At 39.4% G+C, this 21481-nt stretch overlaps 1 protein-coding gene across 1 annotated transcript; it reads right to left on the bottom strand.

Moving 5' to 3' along the window:
• Nucleotides 1–18572: 18572 nt before the first annotated feature.
• rtn4rl2a (reticulon 4 receptor-like 2 a) lies at nucleotides 18573–21044 on the bottom strand. Its single transcript, NM_203479.1, is given in 3 exon segments — nucleotides 18573–19749; nucleotides 19936–20162; nucleotides 20884–21044. Coding segments are annotated over 3 exon segments (1377 nt in total). The 5' UTR covers nucleotides 20942–21044; the 3' UTR covers nucleotides 18573–18657.
• Between the last annotated feature and the right edge of the window lie 437 nt (nucleotides 21045–21481).

Raw genomic sequence — 21481 nt, 5'->3', positions numbered from 1 at the left:
CTACGCACTGCCGAGACAAGCAGGCGCAAAAAATAGGCTGAGGCGGGAAGTGCAACAAAGAGCCAAAGAGTAGAGATGAGAAAGGGTGGAGAAAGAGAAGAGGCAGGAGTTTAGACAAAAGAGAACAGAATGACGAAAACGGCAGCAGGGAGGACGTAGACAAGATGATGCAGAGAAAGATAGTGCGCGTGAGGTGGAAGACGAGGGACAGAAAAATTCAAAAGACTTGAGAAGGAGCGCAGGAAGGAAGACATAAATATGGGCATAGACATATGATGAAGTAAAAAGCTCTTTAATTAAAAACAGTGTTAACCCTGCAAAGCCTGATACATCAAACCTATTTATTCATTTTCTTTTTCGGTTTTGTCCCTTTACTTATCAGGGGTCACCACAGCAGAATTAAACGGCAACTTATCCAGCATATGTTTTACACAGTGGATGCCCTTCCAGTTGCAACCCATCACTGGAAAACATGCATATTTACTCATTCAAAGCCCTTAAAAAAGCATAAAATGAGCTTGTTTGATGCCGGCCATTTTGGATCCAGTGTAAGAATTAGTCTCTATCATTCCAGCCAATCAAATGATATTTCACTAGAAAGCCAAGAGTAGCTAAAAAAATTCAAAGAAAATTCATGAAAACACATTGTCCACTACAGAGGACACAAGTCAATGGGCCGGTCTCAGGAGGATTTAGTTTATTCGATTCACATGTCTTATTCTGTTCCACATGTGTTTGGACTGTAAGGGAAACCAGAGCACCCGGAGGAAACCCAAGCAAACATAGGGAGAACATGAAAACTCCACACAGAAATGCCAACTGACCCAGCCGCTACCACCTGCGCCACCCTCAAACCTATTTAACCTCTGCAAAATTTGATATATTTATAATCATCATTGATGCATCTAACTTTTATGGCTCATATTGCATAACATTGGATAATTAGGTGATGATAAAGAATTAAATAACACACCAACATTTTATTAAGAGGCCCATCCTGTGTTAAAATGTGCTTTTGGGGCAGCTGTGTTTACATTTATAAGGACGAAATGAATTCTAGTAGCTTAAAAATGTATCATGATGAAGTTTGTTATTAACTTCACTCAAATGTTCTTATAGATGGTATGATGTTTTCCTTTTTTCTTCGTTTCCCTACCTCCATTTATCTATTGGCTTATTTACTTATTTTCTTATTCTTAAGGATTACTATAATTTCTACAACCCATTGCACATTTTTTTTTTTTTTTGTAAAACTTGTCTTTGATTATGGCTGTGAAGGCACATTGTTCATTCATTTTGATAACCTTAAATAAACATGTTAAAAAATTTACAAAACTACTTCAAACTACTTATTTAAAATGAACTGAAACAACACAAGCCTTGAGATTTCATTGGGACAAGTTAATTGTTTTATGGTCAGTCGATTTAAATTTGTAAAAACTAATAAGTTCATTTAATTCCTCAATGTTGTCCCAACACAAATCAATTGTGTCGGACGCAGCATTTTTTTGCATTGCTTGTAAACTTTTAATTTTATTTAATTTATCCATTTTTTTAAAACACAAATCGTCAGTTGGGCGGCATGGTGGCTCGGTGGTTAGCAAGTCGGTTGCTGGTTCAAGTCCTCGCTGGGTCAGTTAACATGTCTTTGTGGAGTTTGCATGTCCTTTCGTGTCGGTGTGGGTTTCCTTTGGGTGCTCCGGTTTCATCCACAGTCTAAAGACTTGTGCTATAGGTGAATTGGATAAACTAAATTGCCCGTAGTGTATGGGTGTGTGCTGAAGCAAGAGTGTATGGGTGTTTCCCAGTACTGAGTTGCAGCTGGAAGGGCATCTGCTGCTTAAAATGTGGAGGAATATTTGGCGGTTCATTACGCTGTGGCAACCCCTGATAAATAAAGGACTAAGCCGAAGGGTAATTAATGAGTGAATCATGTCAAATTCCTTCGACTCAATTTAAATATACAGGGTGGGCCATTTATTTGGATAAACCTTAATAAAACAAAAATGGTTGGTGATATTAATGTCCTGTTTGTGGCACATTAGTATATGTGAGGGGGCTTGTAAATAACTCATGAAAGAATAAAGTTATGTTTAAAACCAAGCACACCATTGTTTTTCTTGTGGAATTCCCAATGAGTTTTTATGGTGTATCCAAATAAATGGCCCACCCTGTATAAATAAAATACTGATATAGATTTAATTGGGTAAAAGATTTGAATATGGTATAAATATATTAGAAAAAAGCCAAATCTAGTTAGTTAAATTCTATGCGACTTCTTGTTTACTTAATATTCGGGGGCAAAATTGACATAGCTCCATACACTCAAAACATAACTTTTGATGCTGTTCAAACTACTAATTTAATATGAGTTGAACCATTGAATTCTTACGTGTCAAGTAGGATAACTTAAATATTTGATGTTCAATCCACTTAAATTTGTAAAAACGATTAACTTAACTTGACATTGTGTGGAACCCAATATTTTTTTACAATGTACTCGACACATTTTATTACTTAAACACATTCAAAACACCTTGAATTTATTGATCTTGTCATACAGTATAATACAGTACTCAGCATAATCGAGTTCACCCGATTTGGAAAATTAATATTTTTATTTTACAACCTACAAGATTTCTCTTCTCTTGAAATTTTCCCTTTTTAAAAAAAAATTGTATTTAATATTTTTCTATGACATAAATTTGGGTGTACTAGTTTTTGGACTGTTATTGTAAGTTATTTTGTTAGATAAGCTCCAGATTTGGCTTCAGTAATTTCCTACATCCTTTGGTTTAAAAACTTTAGAGTTTTTACATTTTGTTTTTATTTTTAATTTTACAGCATTTACACTGTAATGGACCACAGGATCATTTCAGTTCAAAATGACCGCCAAACTCAGACAACAAAACTGTACAGGATATGGTTGTAAAGGGATATTAATCCAATATTAATGTAACAAAAACTAAACAAAAGCCTTTTTTTTCCTTTTGAATTGAAATTCCTGAAACAGTTTAGTCTGAAAGAGAGCCGAACTCAAAAAAAAAAAAAAAAAAGTGATGTTAAGCCAAAACAAATTTAACATAAAAGTGATTTAAAACTGTTGTCATTCTCTAATTGCCTCTAATACTTTAATTGTCTGATAGTCAGACTCTAAGTCAGAGTCTTCCTCAACCATTTTTTAAAGAATCCTCTCTGCTTCAGTTCTGCCTTCAACAACATGTAGTCATTAATTACATTAAGATGGTCCTGGTGTCAACTAGTGGGCATTTGAAAAAGGATGATATTTTAAAACACAAACAAGTTAACAGTTTTAACAGCTAAATGTATTGTTCCTGACACTTTAATAGACAAATATATATGTAATAATAATAGTAAAAAAACATTTAAAAAGCTAAATTTTACATGCCTCTCTCCTTCCCATAAAATGTGCTTGCTTGTATGCCGGCCATTTTGGATGCAGTGCAAGAAGTGGTTCCTAGCATGCCAGCCAATCAAATGACATGTCACTAGAAAGCCTAGGATGTCCTCTAAAAAGTACAATAGGACTTGACAAAGTAGCTCAAAAAATTCAAAGAAAATTTATAAAAACACAATGTCCACTACAGAGGACACAAGTCAATGGGCGAGATCTCAGGAGGATAAATAGTAAAAAAATTGGGTTTCCTCCAGGTGCTCCGATTTCCCGCCCAGTCCAAAGACATAAGCCATAGGTGACTTGAAAAAGCTAAATTAGCCGCAGTCTATGTGTGCAAATGAGTGTTTTCCAGTAAAGGGTTGGAGCCGGAAGGGCATCTGCTGTGTAAAACATATGCTTGAAAAGCTGGCGGTTCATTCCACTGTGGCGAATAAAGGGACGAAGCCGAGGGAAAATGAATGAATGAACATCTCATGTTTATTTCCCTCTGATGATGAATCAGTATATTTGCTCATTTGTAAGTCACTTTTGCAAAAGCGTCTGCAAATTGTGAATAAATGTTTTCTGATGTGAGTCAGTGATAGGCTTTTACTGCAGATGATAATAAAGGTTGTGGAATTTCTCCAGCTTTGGACATCTCACAAAAGTCTGTGACTGTCGCTTAATCACAGAACAAAGCTCTGCGCATTCAGTGAATAATAAGAGAAGAAAATTCATGTTTATGTTATTCCTATGAATATGCTGGTGGGTGCTGGGGTCTGAGCGAATGTGGCTCTGGATGCGAAATCAAAGGATTGCCAGGAGATGGAAAAAGAGGGATGACGCTTAATTTGTTCATCAGATTCGTCACCGTCTGACTGTCGAAAATATTAATAGTACAGTGTGGGTCGATGGGGAAACGAATACTTTTCTTCTCACCTGACATAGTGACAGAAATATCCCGCCATGAAGAACAACGTCAACACTGAACTGGTGAAATCAATGTCAACCCAGAAGCAGCTATTTACATGTGTCGAGAAGTCAAGATTATATACTCCTTTGCTTATTATCCAGCCTCAGGGACTTATGGGTTATTTCCCAGTGAGAGAAACAGTAGGTAAACACAAGTAGGTAAACAGAAGTAACATTTGAATTAACATCCTTTTATATATTCAAAGTCTTTGTGGGATGTATTGATATAGAGTGGGTGTGAAAAGTATTCAGACCCCCTTAACATTTTCACTCTTTCTTATATTGCAGCCATTTGCTAAAATTATTTAGCTAGTTGCATCTTTCCCAAAAAGACTGATGGCTGTTTTTCTGTCAATATGGGGTGCTGTGTAATGAAGAAAAAAGTCAAATGTCAAAAGACATCCTAGGATTTTTAATGAGCTGTAAAGAGTCCCCGTCACTATACAGGGGGATAAGGACTCACAGCAGAGACCCCTCTGCTGGTCTCACTTATGCCACTTCTGGCAGCAACCTAGCTTTCCCATGTGGTCTCCCATCCAGGTACTGACAAGGGGCAGCCCTGCTTAGCTTCGGGTACAGACCCTGTGAGAGTTACAGCCATGTCAGCTAGCTGCCGGCTTATTTTAGGAATATTCAGATTGTATTTCCAGTGGTGTTTATAACAATGCCACATAGATTAATAGTTCAAACCTGAACATTTTTATATGTTGATCTGGCCTATGCTAAAAAATTTATTGAAAATTCTATGACTATTTTAGCACAATTTTTTTGTTAAGACTGTGCAGTAGGGCTCCATCAGTTAACGTTAGATAATTTAACTAAATTCATGATGAAAAGCTTTCAATAATCTTAGATTATGTTAATTTCTTAATGCTTAAAAATGTATTAATAACGTAGTTGTAATCTGATTACAAGTCATAATTGTTTTATTAAATGTTAATAACTATTAAAAAATAAAATGCTGTATTCTGTTTACATTTTAAGTGTTACCTATTGTACTTCATAACCCTTTTGCAATTTTATTTGATTAATATTTTGTTTGCTTTGAATAAACTCAGTGCTCAACATAACTGACTACACCCCATTTTTTAATTAAGATTCCATAATATTAATTTCTTAGTGAATATAGGTGTATTTTGGTGCATTTGAGCAAAACTGATTTATAAAACAGACACAATTATTAATATAATATTTTACTCATCAAACATCTTTAGAAATCAAAAGATTATACATTTTAATTCAAGCTAAATATTTGGGAAAAAAATAAATATTATAAATTTTTCGTTTCTCTTGAATCGTTTCTACTATTTTTACATTCATTAACGGTTTTTTCTAACAAGTAAATTTGGATGTACTAATTTTGAATCATTATCATTAGTTTTTTTTTTTTCTTAGATTTGTCTTCAGTACTTCAGTAAATACTCATTTAGATAAGAGAGGGGTATACTCATATATTTTGAGCACTTTTTAAAGCAGTATATTTAGTATTTTTTTAATTATACCTGTTAAATTTGCATTTTTTGCAGCTTAACGGTGCAGAATGTGAAATTGACACCCAGTGGTTGAACTACGTGTTGCACTCCTGGTTCAAAACACATGCAAGAGCAGATTGCCAGATTGACGACATCAAAAGGAGCGAGCCTGACCATCGAATCTAAAGGCTGATTCAAACAGTGATAAAAGCAACGGCACGCGATAGAAGGAATATTTTCCATATTAAAAGGAGTTTTGTCCTAACCAACACCTTTAAATTGATATTTTGGCCTCTATTTCTTGCAGCTGAACAAAGGGATAATTGATCTTATGTGCTTTATTCAGTGTTAAATGCCAACAATGTGTGCTTGAATGTCATTTTGTGCAATTTTTTTGCCATATACTAAAAGCAGCAGCAGATATTTGTAATATATTTGTAATATTTATATTATTTGCTAATTAACAACCACCTCACGTGAAACTCTGAATCTGTGTCTCATTTAGGAGTCTGCTACTGTCCACCTGAGGTTGCATTTCTGTCACAGACCCATACTTTAAGAGTCTTCATGACTGAATAAATGAAATATGTTGTTTTCCACCGTGGCAACCCGAGATGCTGAAATATAATTGGCTAAACTGGGATTTGGTGGGTTAAAGGGTCCAAAACAAAGACAGACGTTCCGGCACGTAACGCACATTTTCAAAGCAGAATATCAGATTTTAGCATTGTTTTACAGATACAGAATGTTCACTTTGCATGTTTCTTAAATATTTGCAAACATAATATACGATTATTATGCTTTAGAAGAGTCAAAAACCTATATACAGCACCTTTAAGTCGATAATAAGTCTTTAAATTGTGATAATATATACCACAATAAATGCTTTAGCAGTTGATTGCACCAAACAAAATCTGATAACGTCATAAGCCTATGATGTCACTATAGTCATGATCCCAGGGGATATAACTGTTTTTTAAACATCTTCTGCCAAAAGTGATCCCCCCAAAGATGTCATCGTGTCAAGGTAAAAATACTTGAGCTGTGAAAAAATGTCTGGAGACTGTCTCCTCTGTGTTCCACGTTGTCTAGTTGTTTTAAATGCAAGAGCTGTACCTGTGTGGACGGCTCCTTAGAGATGAAAGTGCGCATCTCATTTCCACTGTTAGATCAAACTTGGCTCCAGATTTGGTTTTAATGCAAACAAGAGTCTGTTTGATCTAGCTTTGCAGCAAGACGCACAAGCAGATGGTACTAAGTTTGGGATGATTATTCCTGCGTATATTCACCTTTTGTGAATGCATCAACTTACCATGCATATTAGCCTGCATTTTACATAATATTTCACACTGTTGCTATACACTTGACATTTGCTTGAACATTTCAGCTGCGTAAAACTAAATCAAAAACTAATAATGGAGTTTCAACCATGTAATCAAAATCAGATAATGGGGATTTCCTAATTATCCAACAGTCCTAATGCACTTACAAAAAAGGCACACACTCTCATGTGTCAGAATAATTATCAGTCCTCAAGTGATATTGTGAAATAGCAGTACTTTATGCAAAAAAAGGTCAAACAAAAGGTTGAAAACATTTCAAGTGTGTCTTTCTTCAACTTTGGTTACTTTCATGAGAGTTTTGACTATTAATAAAGTGTATTTGGTTGCTAGGGATACATCATTATCAGTGGCAAGCATACTTGCAGAAAACAGAAACATTAAGTGTTGAGTCAGAGTTATTTTATTGTATAGGTCATTTACAATTAAGCTCTAAATTTGTTCAATCGTGTAAACAGTGGGATGCATAAAATGGTAGATATAAAACTGTCAAAATGTCTTGTCACAATGCCACAGCAATCAATAAATTTCCCCACAATTTTTACAAATACTTATACTTACTTATTCCTGGCCTCTTCTACCTTGCGGTGTAGAGGCTGAACAAAGTTTCCGCCACCTTTTTTTCTCTGCAGTAAGCATGGGACGATAACCGTTTTCAAGCTACACCATGGTTTGGAAAAGTCAAGCTTCTGCTTTACCGTTCCTAAAGTATGTGTAAGAATTTTTTTCACATTTTTTTTAGGACAACAGTTTCTCCAGCAGAAAAGAGATTCAAAAATGCATTTTTAAACTGTAAAGAAATCTGTGTTTTTGAAACTAATGAAGACAACAGACGTCAATGATTCATTTTAATTATTTAGCCTGACATGTATACTGCTCTAAAATACCTTAAATATTTCAAAAAATAAAATATATTGTTTTGAACAGGGAAAAAGGTTTTTGTCTTTTACACAGACATTTAAAAATTATATATTTTAGAGCAGTAATCACAATACTGTGATACTGTGAAACCGTGATATTGTTATCCAAGGGTATCATACTGTCTGAATCTTATCCCAGCACTTGCCTAATCTGCAGCCAATGTTCTGGTGCAGTTTGGGCCTACTCCTCACATTTGGAATGCTGGGTTAAGTAATTCCATCCATTTCATTCGAGGCCTGCCTCTTGGATACCTTCCTTGAGTTCTTGCCTCTAGCATCTGCTTTGGAACCCTGTAGTTTTTAATCCTGACAAAATGACCGAACCACCTCATCTTATGCCTGTTATTTATTTCAGTTAGTGATTTGACTTGTAGGTTTGTCCTGATGGTCTGGTTCCTTACCTGGTCCACAAGTTTTGGTGGTGACTTGTCTGAGGTACCACATCTCCATTGCCTGCAATCTGTTGTTCCTGCTGCTAGTAAGTGGCCAAAACTCACACCCATAAGTTTGTTCCAGTGGAGATTTCTCTCTTTCCCAGAAAGGCACTGTTTAAAGAGTGATATAATCTGCCAGATGTGACTATCCTTGCATTGAAATCCTTCACAAAAAACATACAATTAAAATAAAAATAGCAGAGTTCTCATTTGTTGGGTTCATTTTCATTGTCAGAATGATGGATGTAATATGTAGCATCAAACTTGCGGAGAGTTCATACTATAGACTCTAATCATCAACAATTTACATTTTGCCGATGGTATTGGCCTCCTGACACAAGTACATAGACATGCGCTGGCCCTATTGGACAGAGTCGACTAGGTCAGTTCAAAGTATGGGCAAGAGATAAATGTTTCCAAAACAAAGTAGAAGCACAAAATCTGAGCAACACCAGGCTCACTGGAAATATGTACCCTGGGCTACATTTTTAGTCAGTTGATTGGTCATTCAGTCAGTCATTCAGTCAGTCAAACAGTCAATCGACAGCTACCTCTGGTGGATTCACGAAAACAAAAACTGCAAAAAACGTACCTCCTGGGCCGTATTTGATGGTCTCCAAAAATGTATATAGAGGTACATTTTCAGAATAAGCCTGGGTTGGTCCTTTGCCAGACTCGAACACCAGTCCACTCTGCAAGTTTATGGCAAAGTTAAAAAGCCATTCATATGTGTGAGCACATATTTCTCGGTTCTCAAAAATGTAGTCCAGGGCATTTTTTTCAAATGAGTCTGAAGGACTATTGCTCATAGGGAAGAAACTGCAAGATGTGGATATATTTATAGATTCTAACGGCGAACTCCACTACAGACATCAGAATTAGGACAACCATGGCCTTATAAGAAATGAGGGATCTGAACAATCTGAAAAGACAAAAATATAAAAAATTAGACCAAAATTAGACTTTACAGATCCCTCCTATACTCCCAAATTGCCTTGTGCGATTGTGAAGCATTGACACTGGAAAAACATACCTGTAGTATATGTACTTTTTAAATACTTGTATTTCACATCATGAAAAAGATGTGAATTAATGATATGAGTTAAGTTTTTAATCAGACAGTTATTGTCGTGCAAAAAGTACAAAAAAGGAAACACTGTTGTTTTGGTCATACACTTGAAATAGGATTGTCTGCGTTGCATTGCATGGAAGAGTAGAAGGTAATACAAAAAGACGATGAATGGGATGAAGAATGAATGGGATGTCATCAGTGCTGGCAAGATCTAATGTTGGACCACTAGTTCTAATGAGAATTGTTCAAGATAGAGAGAGGTGTAGGTGATAGATAATGAAGGTGGCATTTAGCACTGACTCATGCGAGAGCCTACGTTGAAGTGCAATACATTGCATGGAGAAATGGCCAAGAAGAAGAATTATAGTCCCTTAGCAAACATTTAGATCAAATTAATCCCATTTCGGATTTTCCGGGATTGGCAGTTGACGAGGGGTTACTATTTGGCATCAGGGACACTTTTAGCAGTGTCAACATTTCAGATGTATTTAGTAGCTTGTGTAGGATAAGCTTCCAAAAGATCAAATTTATTTGTTTTGATTGTGATGTTATTCTTCTTCCACAGGTTTAATTCAAGTGACCCAAAATGGTGGAAACTTGACAATTTCTATTGCAGACTTCTGCTGTTTATGTCACTGTCTATTAATGTGCACCAAGGCATTGAAGTGGAAAACTTGTTCAATATGGTAATTAGTGGGAAGCTGATGAACTATTCAACTCTTTAATTTTGTCAGCACTGACGATTAGTCAATAATGTTTGGCTACATTTTAAGTGTTAATATAAGTGGTTTCTACATCGTCTTATGTGGGTACTGTGCTATCATCAGTGGACAGGTCAGTTTTAGATCTCACAATTGTGTCTTTTCATATTCCTGATCAGACTAGAATATCCTCCAAGAGCTCACTTATGTACATTGCTTGGAGTAGCTATATTATTATTATTTTTTTTCATTAAGCATTTTAATATACTTTCGTCTACCATGTTTTAGAAATTCACATCTGAGGATGGCGCTGTACAATGTATTAGCCAAGCCAGGTTCATTCTGAAAACATACCTCTATATACATTTCTGGAGACCGCCAAAAACGTCCCTGGTGCTACGTTTTTGTTTTTACAAATCCACCAAAGGTCACTTTTTATGCTTTTTGGGGTCTCAAATTTCTCTCGCTAGTGCCATTCACACCTGCTCTTCTCATGTAAATCCACCAGAGGCCGCTGTTGACTGGCTATTTAACTGACTGAATGACTGACTGACTGTTCTATCCTCTGACCCACCCTCCTCCTTCACTTAACCCAACCAACTGTATTGACTGACCTGCCTACCCACTTCCCTAAACCTAACTAACAATTTTCAAAAACAATCCAGAAAAATTAAAGCCCTCGTCTGATCCACATTTTGGATTCTGTTTTTCTCTTACCTGCTTTATGGAGCCGTTCTTCACCGGATTCGAACGTTGTCTTTGTGGTCAACTCCTCTCTACATCACAAGTTAGTCGAAGTACATGGCAAGCTAATGGGACAAACTTGTAACAACAGTAAAAAAGTCCATATGAAGGAAAGCGGTAGGCTGGTAGCCATGAAAAAGAACGGCGTCATACCCTACCCCTTTATTTCACTGTGCAAAACGAGGGGTATAGGGGTAAAGGGAAGGGCTAAGGGGTGGAATTGGAATTGGGCCAAAGTCAAACTCACTCTACAGACATTTTGGCAGACTTTTGTTGGGGCAGACAGATTTTAAAGATCTGCAATGTTGAGATTTATAAAATATTAGCAGATCAGCAACATAACTCGAACCTCTCTTGTGCATTGCGAAATGCTGCAGTATTTTTTACAAATTGCTGATAACATTTCTGCATGACCTTGTAGCGTGTGCAGTGAAGCAAGGTGTAATTAATCCAACCTTGTTGTGTAACTCCACAGCTTTTCAGATAGTTTTACAATCCTGCAGTGTATAAGCTCGCATACACACAGATACACTCAACTTCCTACAGTAAGTGCACCTTTAAAGACCTTTTATTGACTGACAGCTTGAATCAGCCTTCTGCAGATGCAGTGATTGGTTGTGTTTATGAATCAGGTCTCTTCTTTAAGTCTGACATGAAAGTAGTTTCTGCAGACAGTAAAGTTGCAGGTGTGTGTGAGCTTGAATCGCAGGCACGTGAACTCTCCACGGTCCGCTGATGAGAGCGATGACGCACTCCATTTGAAAACCGTCTGCCTCACTGCGGGATGAGTGCAGCGCTCTCTGAATGTGTGATTAGCTCTAAATGAATGTGTATGTGTGCACCCGCGCAAGTGTGCGACTTTGCATACGCAATTCATAAACTCTCCAAATGTCTGTGGCGCCGGAATCTGCCAAGAATGTGACTCAAATATCTCACATCTCCTCTCACTCTTCTTCCCTGCATTTTATTCACCGCTTCACACACTATTTCGGCTGTGCTGCTGATGTCTCTTGCAGTCTGTCTTTCTCTCTCGCTCCCTCTCTGGTTCCCTTTCAAGTTTTTAACGTCAGCCACTGTCTCTCCTGCGTTTTACGCAGAGGAATACAAGCTTTATAGCTCTCACACTTTTAAAGCACATCAAAACACAATGGATGAAGACGTCCTGGCAAACAATTGTGTGTTTAATAGACATCTAATAGACATCTAAACGTAGACAGCTTGGCTAAAACAAGGCTAAACTTGGGCTGTCAGTGAAAATCTAAAAGACATCTAAGAATAGCCCAAGACTAGTTGCCAAATAGACATTAGACAGACTTTATATGCCATTCATTTGTTTATTTGATGACTAGTTTAGTTTCAGCCTATTCTAGTCTATTAGATTTTCACTGACAGCCCAAATCTAGCCTTGTTTTAGCCAATATGACTATGTTTAGACATCTATTAGACATCTATTAAAAACAACAAAAAAATCTTGCTGGGTTGTGAGGGTGTTTAAATAAGATTGTAATACCTTACAGAGACAAGAGTCAATTCTGCTTCAGCATTTGCTTGAAAGTTTTGGTACCAAACATTGTTCTGATTACATCACAGGTGGCTAGCAAACACACACATACAAGACATTCTTCTTCACTGCCTTTTAAGCATACTCAAAGCCATTAGTCTGTCCTCTAGAGGTCAACACGTAAAACCATCTGACAATACAACAGAGATAAACGGGAGCTGATGCATCACTCAGATATTCTAACCCATATTAAGAACGCCATTAAATCCTGCCTAAATCACAAATCAATCCTTGGGGTTACTATATCTTGCAGAGCATCAAGCTCTGAATTATTAAACTCAAGACACTGAGACAGTAGTATCGAGGGAGGAGTAAAGAAACTAAAGGTGGCTTGCTCATATCAAGAAGAGCTGTAGAAAGTGAAGAAGATGAGGGAGTGAGTTGAGAATGAGAGATGAGGGAGGGCTGAGAGAGGAGCCGATGACGACAAACGGAGCGGAAAGACCGAAAGAAGAGAGAGTGTGAAAAAACAGAATATATAACAAAGAACGGGAGCTCTGAGCTGGGCTGGATTGCATGCTAGACAGAGATGTGGGAATATATTGAAATCACTGTTAATTTATACAGAATGAAACCCCAGCGGCGGCTAGAAATGAGAAATCTGTGATTATAAGTTACTAATCATGTTTGGTAGAGAGAGAAAATGAAATTTCATCTCTGCAATTTTTGTGCACAAGTAAACCATGCAACATACTAAACGGGTGTCTGTGTGTGCCAGAATCCCAGCAGGCACACATTATGAGATGTTAGTATTAGGTTAGTTTTAGGTCGTGACGTCAGATGACAAAAATTCAATGTCTAGCCAGCTTCCAAGGACGACGTTATTATTTTTATGTCCAATAATGACGTCAAATAATGTTGATATTTGGTTCATTTTAGGTTGTGTTGGAAAGTGACCAAAATCTAACGTCTGATAGATGTCATGGTGGTAACGTCCACACAACGTCAAGGAGTAGCATAATTAGATGTTGATTATAGGTTAGACATTGGACATTGATGTCAGCCTGACGTTGGGTTCTGACATCAACCCAATTTTCATTTCCAAACAAAATTGAACGTCACCTCGACGTTGGGGTACGTTGGGGTACAAGGTCAATATGACATCATGTTGACGTCCAGTGCCTGCAGGGATGTACCGCATATTAAATAATGGTTTACACAATGCAGCATTGTTGGGGAAAATCAAATATAATCCTGTAGCACTACTACACTTGATTTTGGATTTATTGTAAAAATAAAGAAAACATGTTAAATGACAATTTTGAAATATTTTATGGCATACTTCAAAAAATAAAGATGATTTAGTATTTAAAATTGAATATTTTTTTAATTGGTCTTACTCTTCGTATTTTCATATTTTCTTAGTATATGTAATAATTCCGGTACTATTATTTACCATAACCCGACATATCTACCATTTGGTAGCAGTTGATATTTTAGGGTGCTTTCCCACTTGCATTTTTGGTCCGCACTTAGGTTCGTTGGACGTCAGAGTATGGTACATTTAGCTAGTGTAAATGTGTCTTCTGAACTCAGGTGCGCACCTGTGAACTGTACTCTAAACCGCCTGAAAGAAGTGTTCTAGGGTACAGTTCCTGCGAAAAAAAACAGCAGCTGTGTTTCATTTTAGAGGCTACATCCTCAGAAGGATGCAGAATTCAAAGGTGAGTCCTTCGAAGTCCATACAGAGTGAAACAAGCGTTTTGAAATGAGACAATCTGGTCTGCAGAGGACAGATCTCGTCAACCAGTCAACCGTAACAGCTGCTGTTAATAAGCGCTGATAAAGTTTGTAATGACTTTTTTTAAGTGATTTTAAAACTTATTTAAGTGACCTGCCGGCAAAACAAGGTTTGCAATAGCTGGAAATATATTTCCTTTGACCCATACATGTACACAAAAAAATGTAAACTGTCTATAAAATCACTTTTAGTAAGTCCTGTCATTCTCTTTTTGTTTTTTTAACATGTTTATATTTCCGAGTAAAATAAATTAATTTAACTTAATTTTTACATTTAAACCAGAGTTTTCTTTTAAAAACGTCCTGCCGTTATCAGCACACAATGAATCTTGGGACGTTTGAGGCGGTGAATGATCCACTGGTTGTGTTCTTCATTACTTGGGAAACAAAGGATGCATTTGGAGGCGTTTGAAGGAGCCTTCAATTTTTTTTTAAATGAGACAGACTTCGTCGATGATGCAGCCCACTTCAAATGCATCCTTCAGAGGATGCAGCCTCTAAAATGAGACACAGCTAGAGTTAACACAAACCAACGAGAAGGTGGCAAAAGGGACCAACGAACTTGGGTCCGGGCATTTGAACCAAATGTGAAAGTACCCTTAGAAATTATGAGATGTGCTGAAAAAAAATGCATTGAGTGTGTTTACTAGAGACATTTGGAGTTAAGAAATACAGGTACAGGAGCTGTCGCTGGGGCAATACTATTTCAAAAGATACATATTTTGTACCTGACGGGTCCATAATGATAGCTCAAAGGTACTTTTTAGGTACATTTGGGAACTAAAATGCACCTTTGAGGTACCACTGTGGACTTACTGTGGAAAAGGTACAGCCCCAGTGACAGCTCCTGTTCCTTTATTTCTGAGAGTGTACCTTTATTTCTTAGTGTGCAGCAAACTAATGTCTTTCTCATGGGGGTGAAATTCAACACTACCAAACACTCACTGTGATGAGCAACTTCCGGTGAATTCACACACACACACACACACACACACACACACACACACACACACACACACACATACACACAAATTGTAGTTGCCCTTCCTATTTCAGTCTTTCTCTCACATATCCCCCATTCATGTGATTTAATGACTCATTTTTGATCTAATATTCAGCGATATTGACGTGCTCGCTACCCCTCCATTGGCTGCCAACTCATTGTGTCTCATTGTTAAATAGCGTGGCTGACAGCCAATGGGCACGCAGATGGTGGGTGGGATGATGAAGGGACTATCTGCGCAACTGTACTCTGTCCAATGAGGAATCAAGGTGCGGATGTCTTTGATTCAAAGAATAACCTCATGCATCAAAATCAGTGCATCAGTTTACTCAGTTAGTTGATTGACTAGTTAAATTCTAGAGTACTTGTAGATTATAATAACTTGACTCGTTGATATGTGCGCAACCGGTGCAAGCTGTAACGCAAACAGGCTGAAGATTAGGTTCTAGATGGAATGAAAATGAAACAGCCTGCTGGCAGGAGTTTTTATAAAACATTTATGGCGAAGTTGAGAGAAAAAGCACTTGAGCCTCTCACCGGGACTCACATGTTTGTGCGAGCGTATATGCATGCACATTTGTGTTAAGCACAGCCTGGCTTTGCACATGGTGGGAGACTGAAGCAAGCTCCCTGCATCTTGCTGCTCATTCAGTGAGAGCCATCTGCTGAAGGCTGAACAGCTCCGGAAAGAGAAAGACAAGGCTTTCTGAATCCGAGCTGACAAAACCCAATTTAACAGCACAGCTGGAGTGCTTTGTGCAAAATCTTTTCCGATATCATCGTTTTTGCATTCTTTTGTCAGCATCAGGGATGCATTTGTTTGTGTTGGCCAGTGTGTGCATGTCTTGCGTACTCTGCAACTCTGAATCGAAGCTCTGAATGGTGGCCAGTTCGGTTGCATAGTAACTGCATGTTATAGTGAATGATGTTGCCTTCAAAGAACTTTACAAGCGGTGAGGAGTAAATGTGTGTGTGTGTGTGTCTGTCTATTTGTCTGTCTGTCTGTGTGTGTCAAGGGAGGTCAGACTGAAAGATGAGAGGCAGAGAAGGCACATGCGGGATTGCACTGTAGAGTCTTGGCCGTTGGATGAAGGTATAAAGAAAGTACGCCCACACCAAAGATGTTTCGTAATCCACAGATAAGCATTTATTCTTTTGTCATGCTATCTGTCCGCCACTTTGTGGAGTAAGTGAAAAGATTCAACAGCTCATCCCTTCATATTCGTACATTCAAATGCATACATTCTGGGTAGAAAGGTATAACTAATGCTTTGGTCATCTATGAGCAACCTCACAAACATGGTCGCTCGAGAGCACCTCAAGGCAGTTTGACCTGTTACCCGTTTGGCTGAGATATACATTCACAAACAATTATAAGACAGAAATGTGTCATCCGTGGGACAAAAAGGAACAGTATTTGCTTTTCAGGGTAAACACAAAACAGCATATTGCTAGAATTAACAGTGGATCATGATATCTTTCAGATCATTACATAATGTCTTTAAGGAACTTGCATTTCTCCTTCTATCAGCATGTCCATCCTTTATCATCCACATCTTTGGCTTAACCGCCCACAACCGCCCCTGCATTTTGTACTTTTTCTCTTTCTCTCCTTTTCCTTTTCACTCTTCTCTTGTCCTTGCTGTTTGTGTTAGTTTTCCCTAAAGCATTTTGATTTGTTATTGCAGTTTGGAAAGAGGAGGAAAGGGAATAGGCAAAGCCATTTCCTTCGGAATACCCGTAAAGAGCAGCCCAGGCAGTCTATGATTGCACCTGTTCTTCACACATCTGTGACCAATGGTAGACATTATTATAAATCTGTCAGTAAGCACAATTTACTGATTTTCCAATCAGCTTTGCACTGGTAGTCCAGCTTGCTCCATATATCGCCTTGCCTTGGGAAACAAATCCTTGATTTACACTTTGCCAATTCTGTTGTTACAAGGCGCAAAATGTTAACCGTCTAGTTCAGGGGTGCCCAAACTCGGTCCTGAGAGGCCGATGTCCAACATTTTTTAGTTCCAACCCCAATTAAACACACCTGAACCACCTGAACTCTTTCTAGGTATGCCTGAAACTTCCAGGCAGGTGTGTTAAAGTAAGTTGGAGCTAAACTATGCAGGACCGAGTTTGGACACCCGTTAGATTTTGAAATCAATACCTTAAATGAGAAAGGATGGATTGTGCTATTGTCCTGATACAATTGGTTACACTTTGATTTTGAAAAGAAGAAGAACAAAAGAAGAAAACTCTTAGTACAATGTTGGTACTGTATTTTACAGTATTGACAGAACATGTTAACAGTACTTTGACAAGGATACAAAAAAGTACATTCTCACACTCTCACACCAATGACTGATCTTTCCATGCACTGACCGTAGAATTACCACAGACGTTACTCACAGTGACATTCTTGGCCATTCAGAAGGTGACAAACATAAGGCCCTTTTATAGCGCTATTTACAGCTCCCTCTGCCAAGGTGTTATATTTACACGAGTGATAATTGCTGTCATAGCTGGTGGGTGATGTAATCTTTCGCCTTCCCTTGTGCGTACTCTCTCTGTCCTGCTTGTGCGTTATCTTTCCCTGTTCTTATCTTATTTTGAAATTGCAACACTTTCCAACCCATCACTTCTTTGTTCTGTCTCTTTATCTTGCCTTGCTGTTGCACACCGTTTCTTTTGTGCTTCTCCTGCTTTGACTGATTTTGAGACACTTCTGTCCTAATAGATGGAATATTACATTCGATCGCTCTGAAGGGAATCAAAAGATTTGCTCATTATGCTATTGTTCCCAGTAACTACTGTAAAACGGAGCTGTAGAGTGTTGGAGAGAGGGTGTCATGGTGACATCACAAGCTATAATTTCAACTATCATAGAAGCACTTAGAGTGGCTGAAAAAGTCTAAAAGCATACAAATATTGTACGTAAACCTAAGATGGAAATGTCTATCCTCTGTCTGCACTGACCGACAGAGATGGCTCAGAATACACTTGTCCTCAAAAAAGAAGGACCGAGTATCTGCCTAACCTAACCAAGCCCTGTAAACAGCTTTCATAACTTTCCATTAGGGCCTGTACTGCCCGACGTTCCCTGCTTACCTACTGTATCCTAAATCAGTGTAGTGCCCTCTAGATACCAGAAACTAGAGGCTCAAACTGAACAGAACAAAGATACAGGTGAGGCATGTGGTAAACAGGAATCAAGGCATTCAAGAGTTAAACCGAGCAAACGGGGTTTTCCCTCCTTCAGAGAGGAGAAAAAATGAGGGGGAGAAGAGTTCATCTGAGAGGGACAGATTCAGCCAAAGAGAAGGTGGATGCAGACAGTCAAAACAGACATGGAGAGTAGCAAGAATGTTGAAGACGAGGAGCGAGAAGACGAGGAAGATGGTGGCAGAGAGTCGAATTCTGGAGGGCACTCAAGCTCAAAGCAGCGCAGGGAGGTGATGCCTGCATCTTCATTGCCATAGTTGGCCCAATACTCTTCTGGGTCGAGCTTGGGAAGCAGAGCTTCTTCCTCGCCAAGCTCATATTTTGTGGATGTAGATGTGACTGAAGATTTTCCTCCAGTGTAGGGATGTGCCTTGGTCTCGGAGCTCTTCTCAAAGATACCTTTGGAGGTGCTGACAGGCTTGTTCTTGGAGAACCACCAGCGGGTCTTGGTGCTGAAGGTGGTGGTGGTGGTGCCAGCCAGGGAGCCGGGGTCGGGAAGGGGGCACAGGGCGAAGTCCATCTCCCTAAGAAAGCGCAGGTCCTGTCCACGGCGAGAAGCTGGGGAAGCACACAGAACCTCGGAGCTGGACAGACGGGCACCTCTGAAGAACTCCCACAGGGGGCGAGCCTCGCAGCCACACGCCCAGGGGTTGTTGTTCAGCCGGAGGAACTCTATGGAGGAGACGTCACGCATGGCCTGACCGGGCAGCTCCGCCAGAGAGTTGTTGAAGAGGAAGAGCATGGTCAGCCTGCCCAGGTCCCGGAAGGCACGGCGGTTGACCTGACGGACCCTGTTGTCATGCAGGAGCAGTCGATCGAGGTTGACTAGGCCACGAAACACATTTTCGGACAGGGTGCGGATGCGGTTGCCATGCAGGAAGAGCTGGCTGAGGTTGATCAGGTCGGCGAAGAGATCATCCTGTATGAAGTGGAGCTGGTTCTCCTGCAGGTAGAGGAACTGCAGGCTGTAGAGCTTGTGAAAGATGTCGTGGGGAAGGGCAGCCAGTTTGCAGCGGTGCATGTGGAGGCTCTGGAGCTTCTCTAGGCCCCGGAAAGCTCCACCCTCAAGGCGGTGCAGGTTTGGGTTGTCACCTAGATCGAGCTCCTCCAGATCGCGCAACTCACTGAATGCACCGGCCTCAATCCAAGTGATGTTGTTGGAGAAGAGCCACAAAACCTGGTATGTGATGAATTGAAGTATAGAAAAGTAGAAAGGCAGAGAAAGAGAAAAATGAGGTGAAGATATTGAGAGGAAAAACAAAATTAGTAAACTCAACAACAAAAATGGCATATAATTCTCTAATCTGTATTTATAAACGTAATTATATTAAATGTTTTATTCTATCCATATAAAGTTCCTTACCTGTGTGCCAAAAGCAAAAGACCCCACTCTCAGTTCAGTAATGCGGTTGTTCTGCAGAAAAACGCGCTGGGATTCGTAGGGCATGCCGTGGGGTACAATGGTAAAGTTCTGCGCCTGGCAGCTCACCGTCATTGGGGTCGGATAACACACACACCGGTGCGGGCAGTTCTGCGCAGGCACCGGCTTTACCACGACCAGCCAGACAACCAGCCAGAGCGAGAGCGCGCCTGATGGAGGAGAGAGAGAGAGAGAGCGCGTCACGTCACACTGTCTTACTAGCGCATGCATACTGCTCGTTATCCACAGAAAAGCTCCCCAAAACAGTCCGTAAGTATCATTTTAAATTCATAAATTTGTATTAAAACATATTAGTGGCTTGATGTTTTACATTTAGTTTCCAAAAATGATTAGCATCAAAATTAATTTACAAACGCACAAACAGGTTATCATCCATACAACGCATTTGTTTTCTATCAATGTGGCAATGTAATTTCGTTATGTGTTTTCAGTTTCAGCCCGTTAGCAATTTAAAGTCGTCGAAAAAGTGCGATTATATAATCAAAATCAAAGTTACAACATTCAGTGATAGGAAATGTAGGCTAATGCTGCAAATATTCTTCATACTCTGAATATTAGTCTCTCTTTTCTCACACAATTGCAATTTAAAGTTCCAAAAACTAAAAACTTTGAATATAGGCTATGCGTACACTTGTTTGAATGAACACTTAATTCAAATCACTAATACATTAACACAAAACACATTATGCATCACAGACGAAATATTTTCTAACCAACTGTAGCTGCGTAAGACCATGCAAAAATGATACAATTCTAAACCGTTTGAATATATCAATCTTCAAATCTCAGTACATCCATTTCCAAAACTTAAGCGTTACAAAAGCAGATTTCAAAAGCTCAAAAATGAACAGAGAAAAAGCAGAAACTTACTCTTAAAGTTGTGCGCAAAGGAGCTGCGTTGGCTCCGCGTAAAAGTTGATGTTTCCATTCCGAACCAAAGCCGAGAGCGAGTTAGCCTGAGGAGTTTAGAGACTGATTCTCTGCTATCTCCGCTGATGCTCTGGTTCCCGAGTCGGAGCGACTGAGAGAGTGCCGTCTGATGGGTCCCGGGCCCATTATATACCCGAGCGCAGCGCGCGCCTACGGCTGTGGGCACCACGGAATCTCTCTACGTCACCAGTCGGGTCAAGCCCAAGCGAGGGTGGCAAACGGAAAAGGCGGTGCGGAGAGAGGAGGGGAGGGCTCTCGCGCACCAGTTTGGACCGAGGAAGTCAGACGTCTTAGCTCAGAGTTACGATGGTGGAGACGTAGTTTGGAGAGGGCGGGGGAGCGCGCAGGCACGGCGCCCGGTAATGACTGAACGGAGAGCATGCGAGGAGGAGCGCACGAGGCACATGAAAGAGGCGCACAGCTCGTTTCTGGCTTTGCATCTCCGTCCCCTTGGATTATGTCCTCCGCATTATTAAAAAGACGCCAGAAACAAATGAAACAAACGCATTGTTTGCAGGGGAGACTTTGCGCTCTAGAG

The sequence above is a fragment of the Danio rerio genome, chromosome 1, assembly GCF_049306965.1.
Source record: "Danio rerio strain Tuebingen ecotype United States chromosome 1, GRCz12tu, whole genome shotgun sequence".
Classification (NCBI taxonomy): domain Eukaryota; kingdom Metazoa; phylum Chordata; class Actinopteri; order Cypriniformes; family Danionidae; genus Danio; species Danio rerio.
This window is presented reverse-complemented; position numbering and strand designations above follow the sequence as displayed.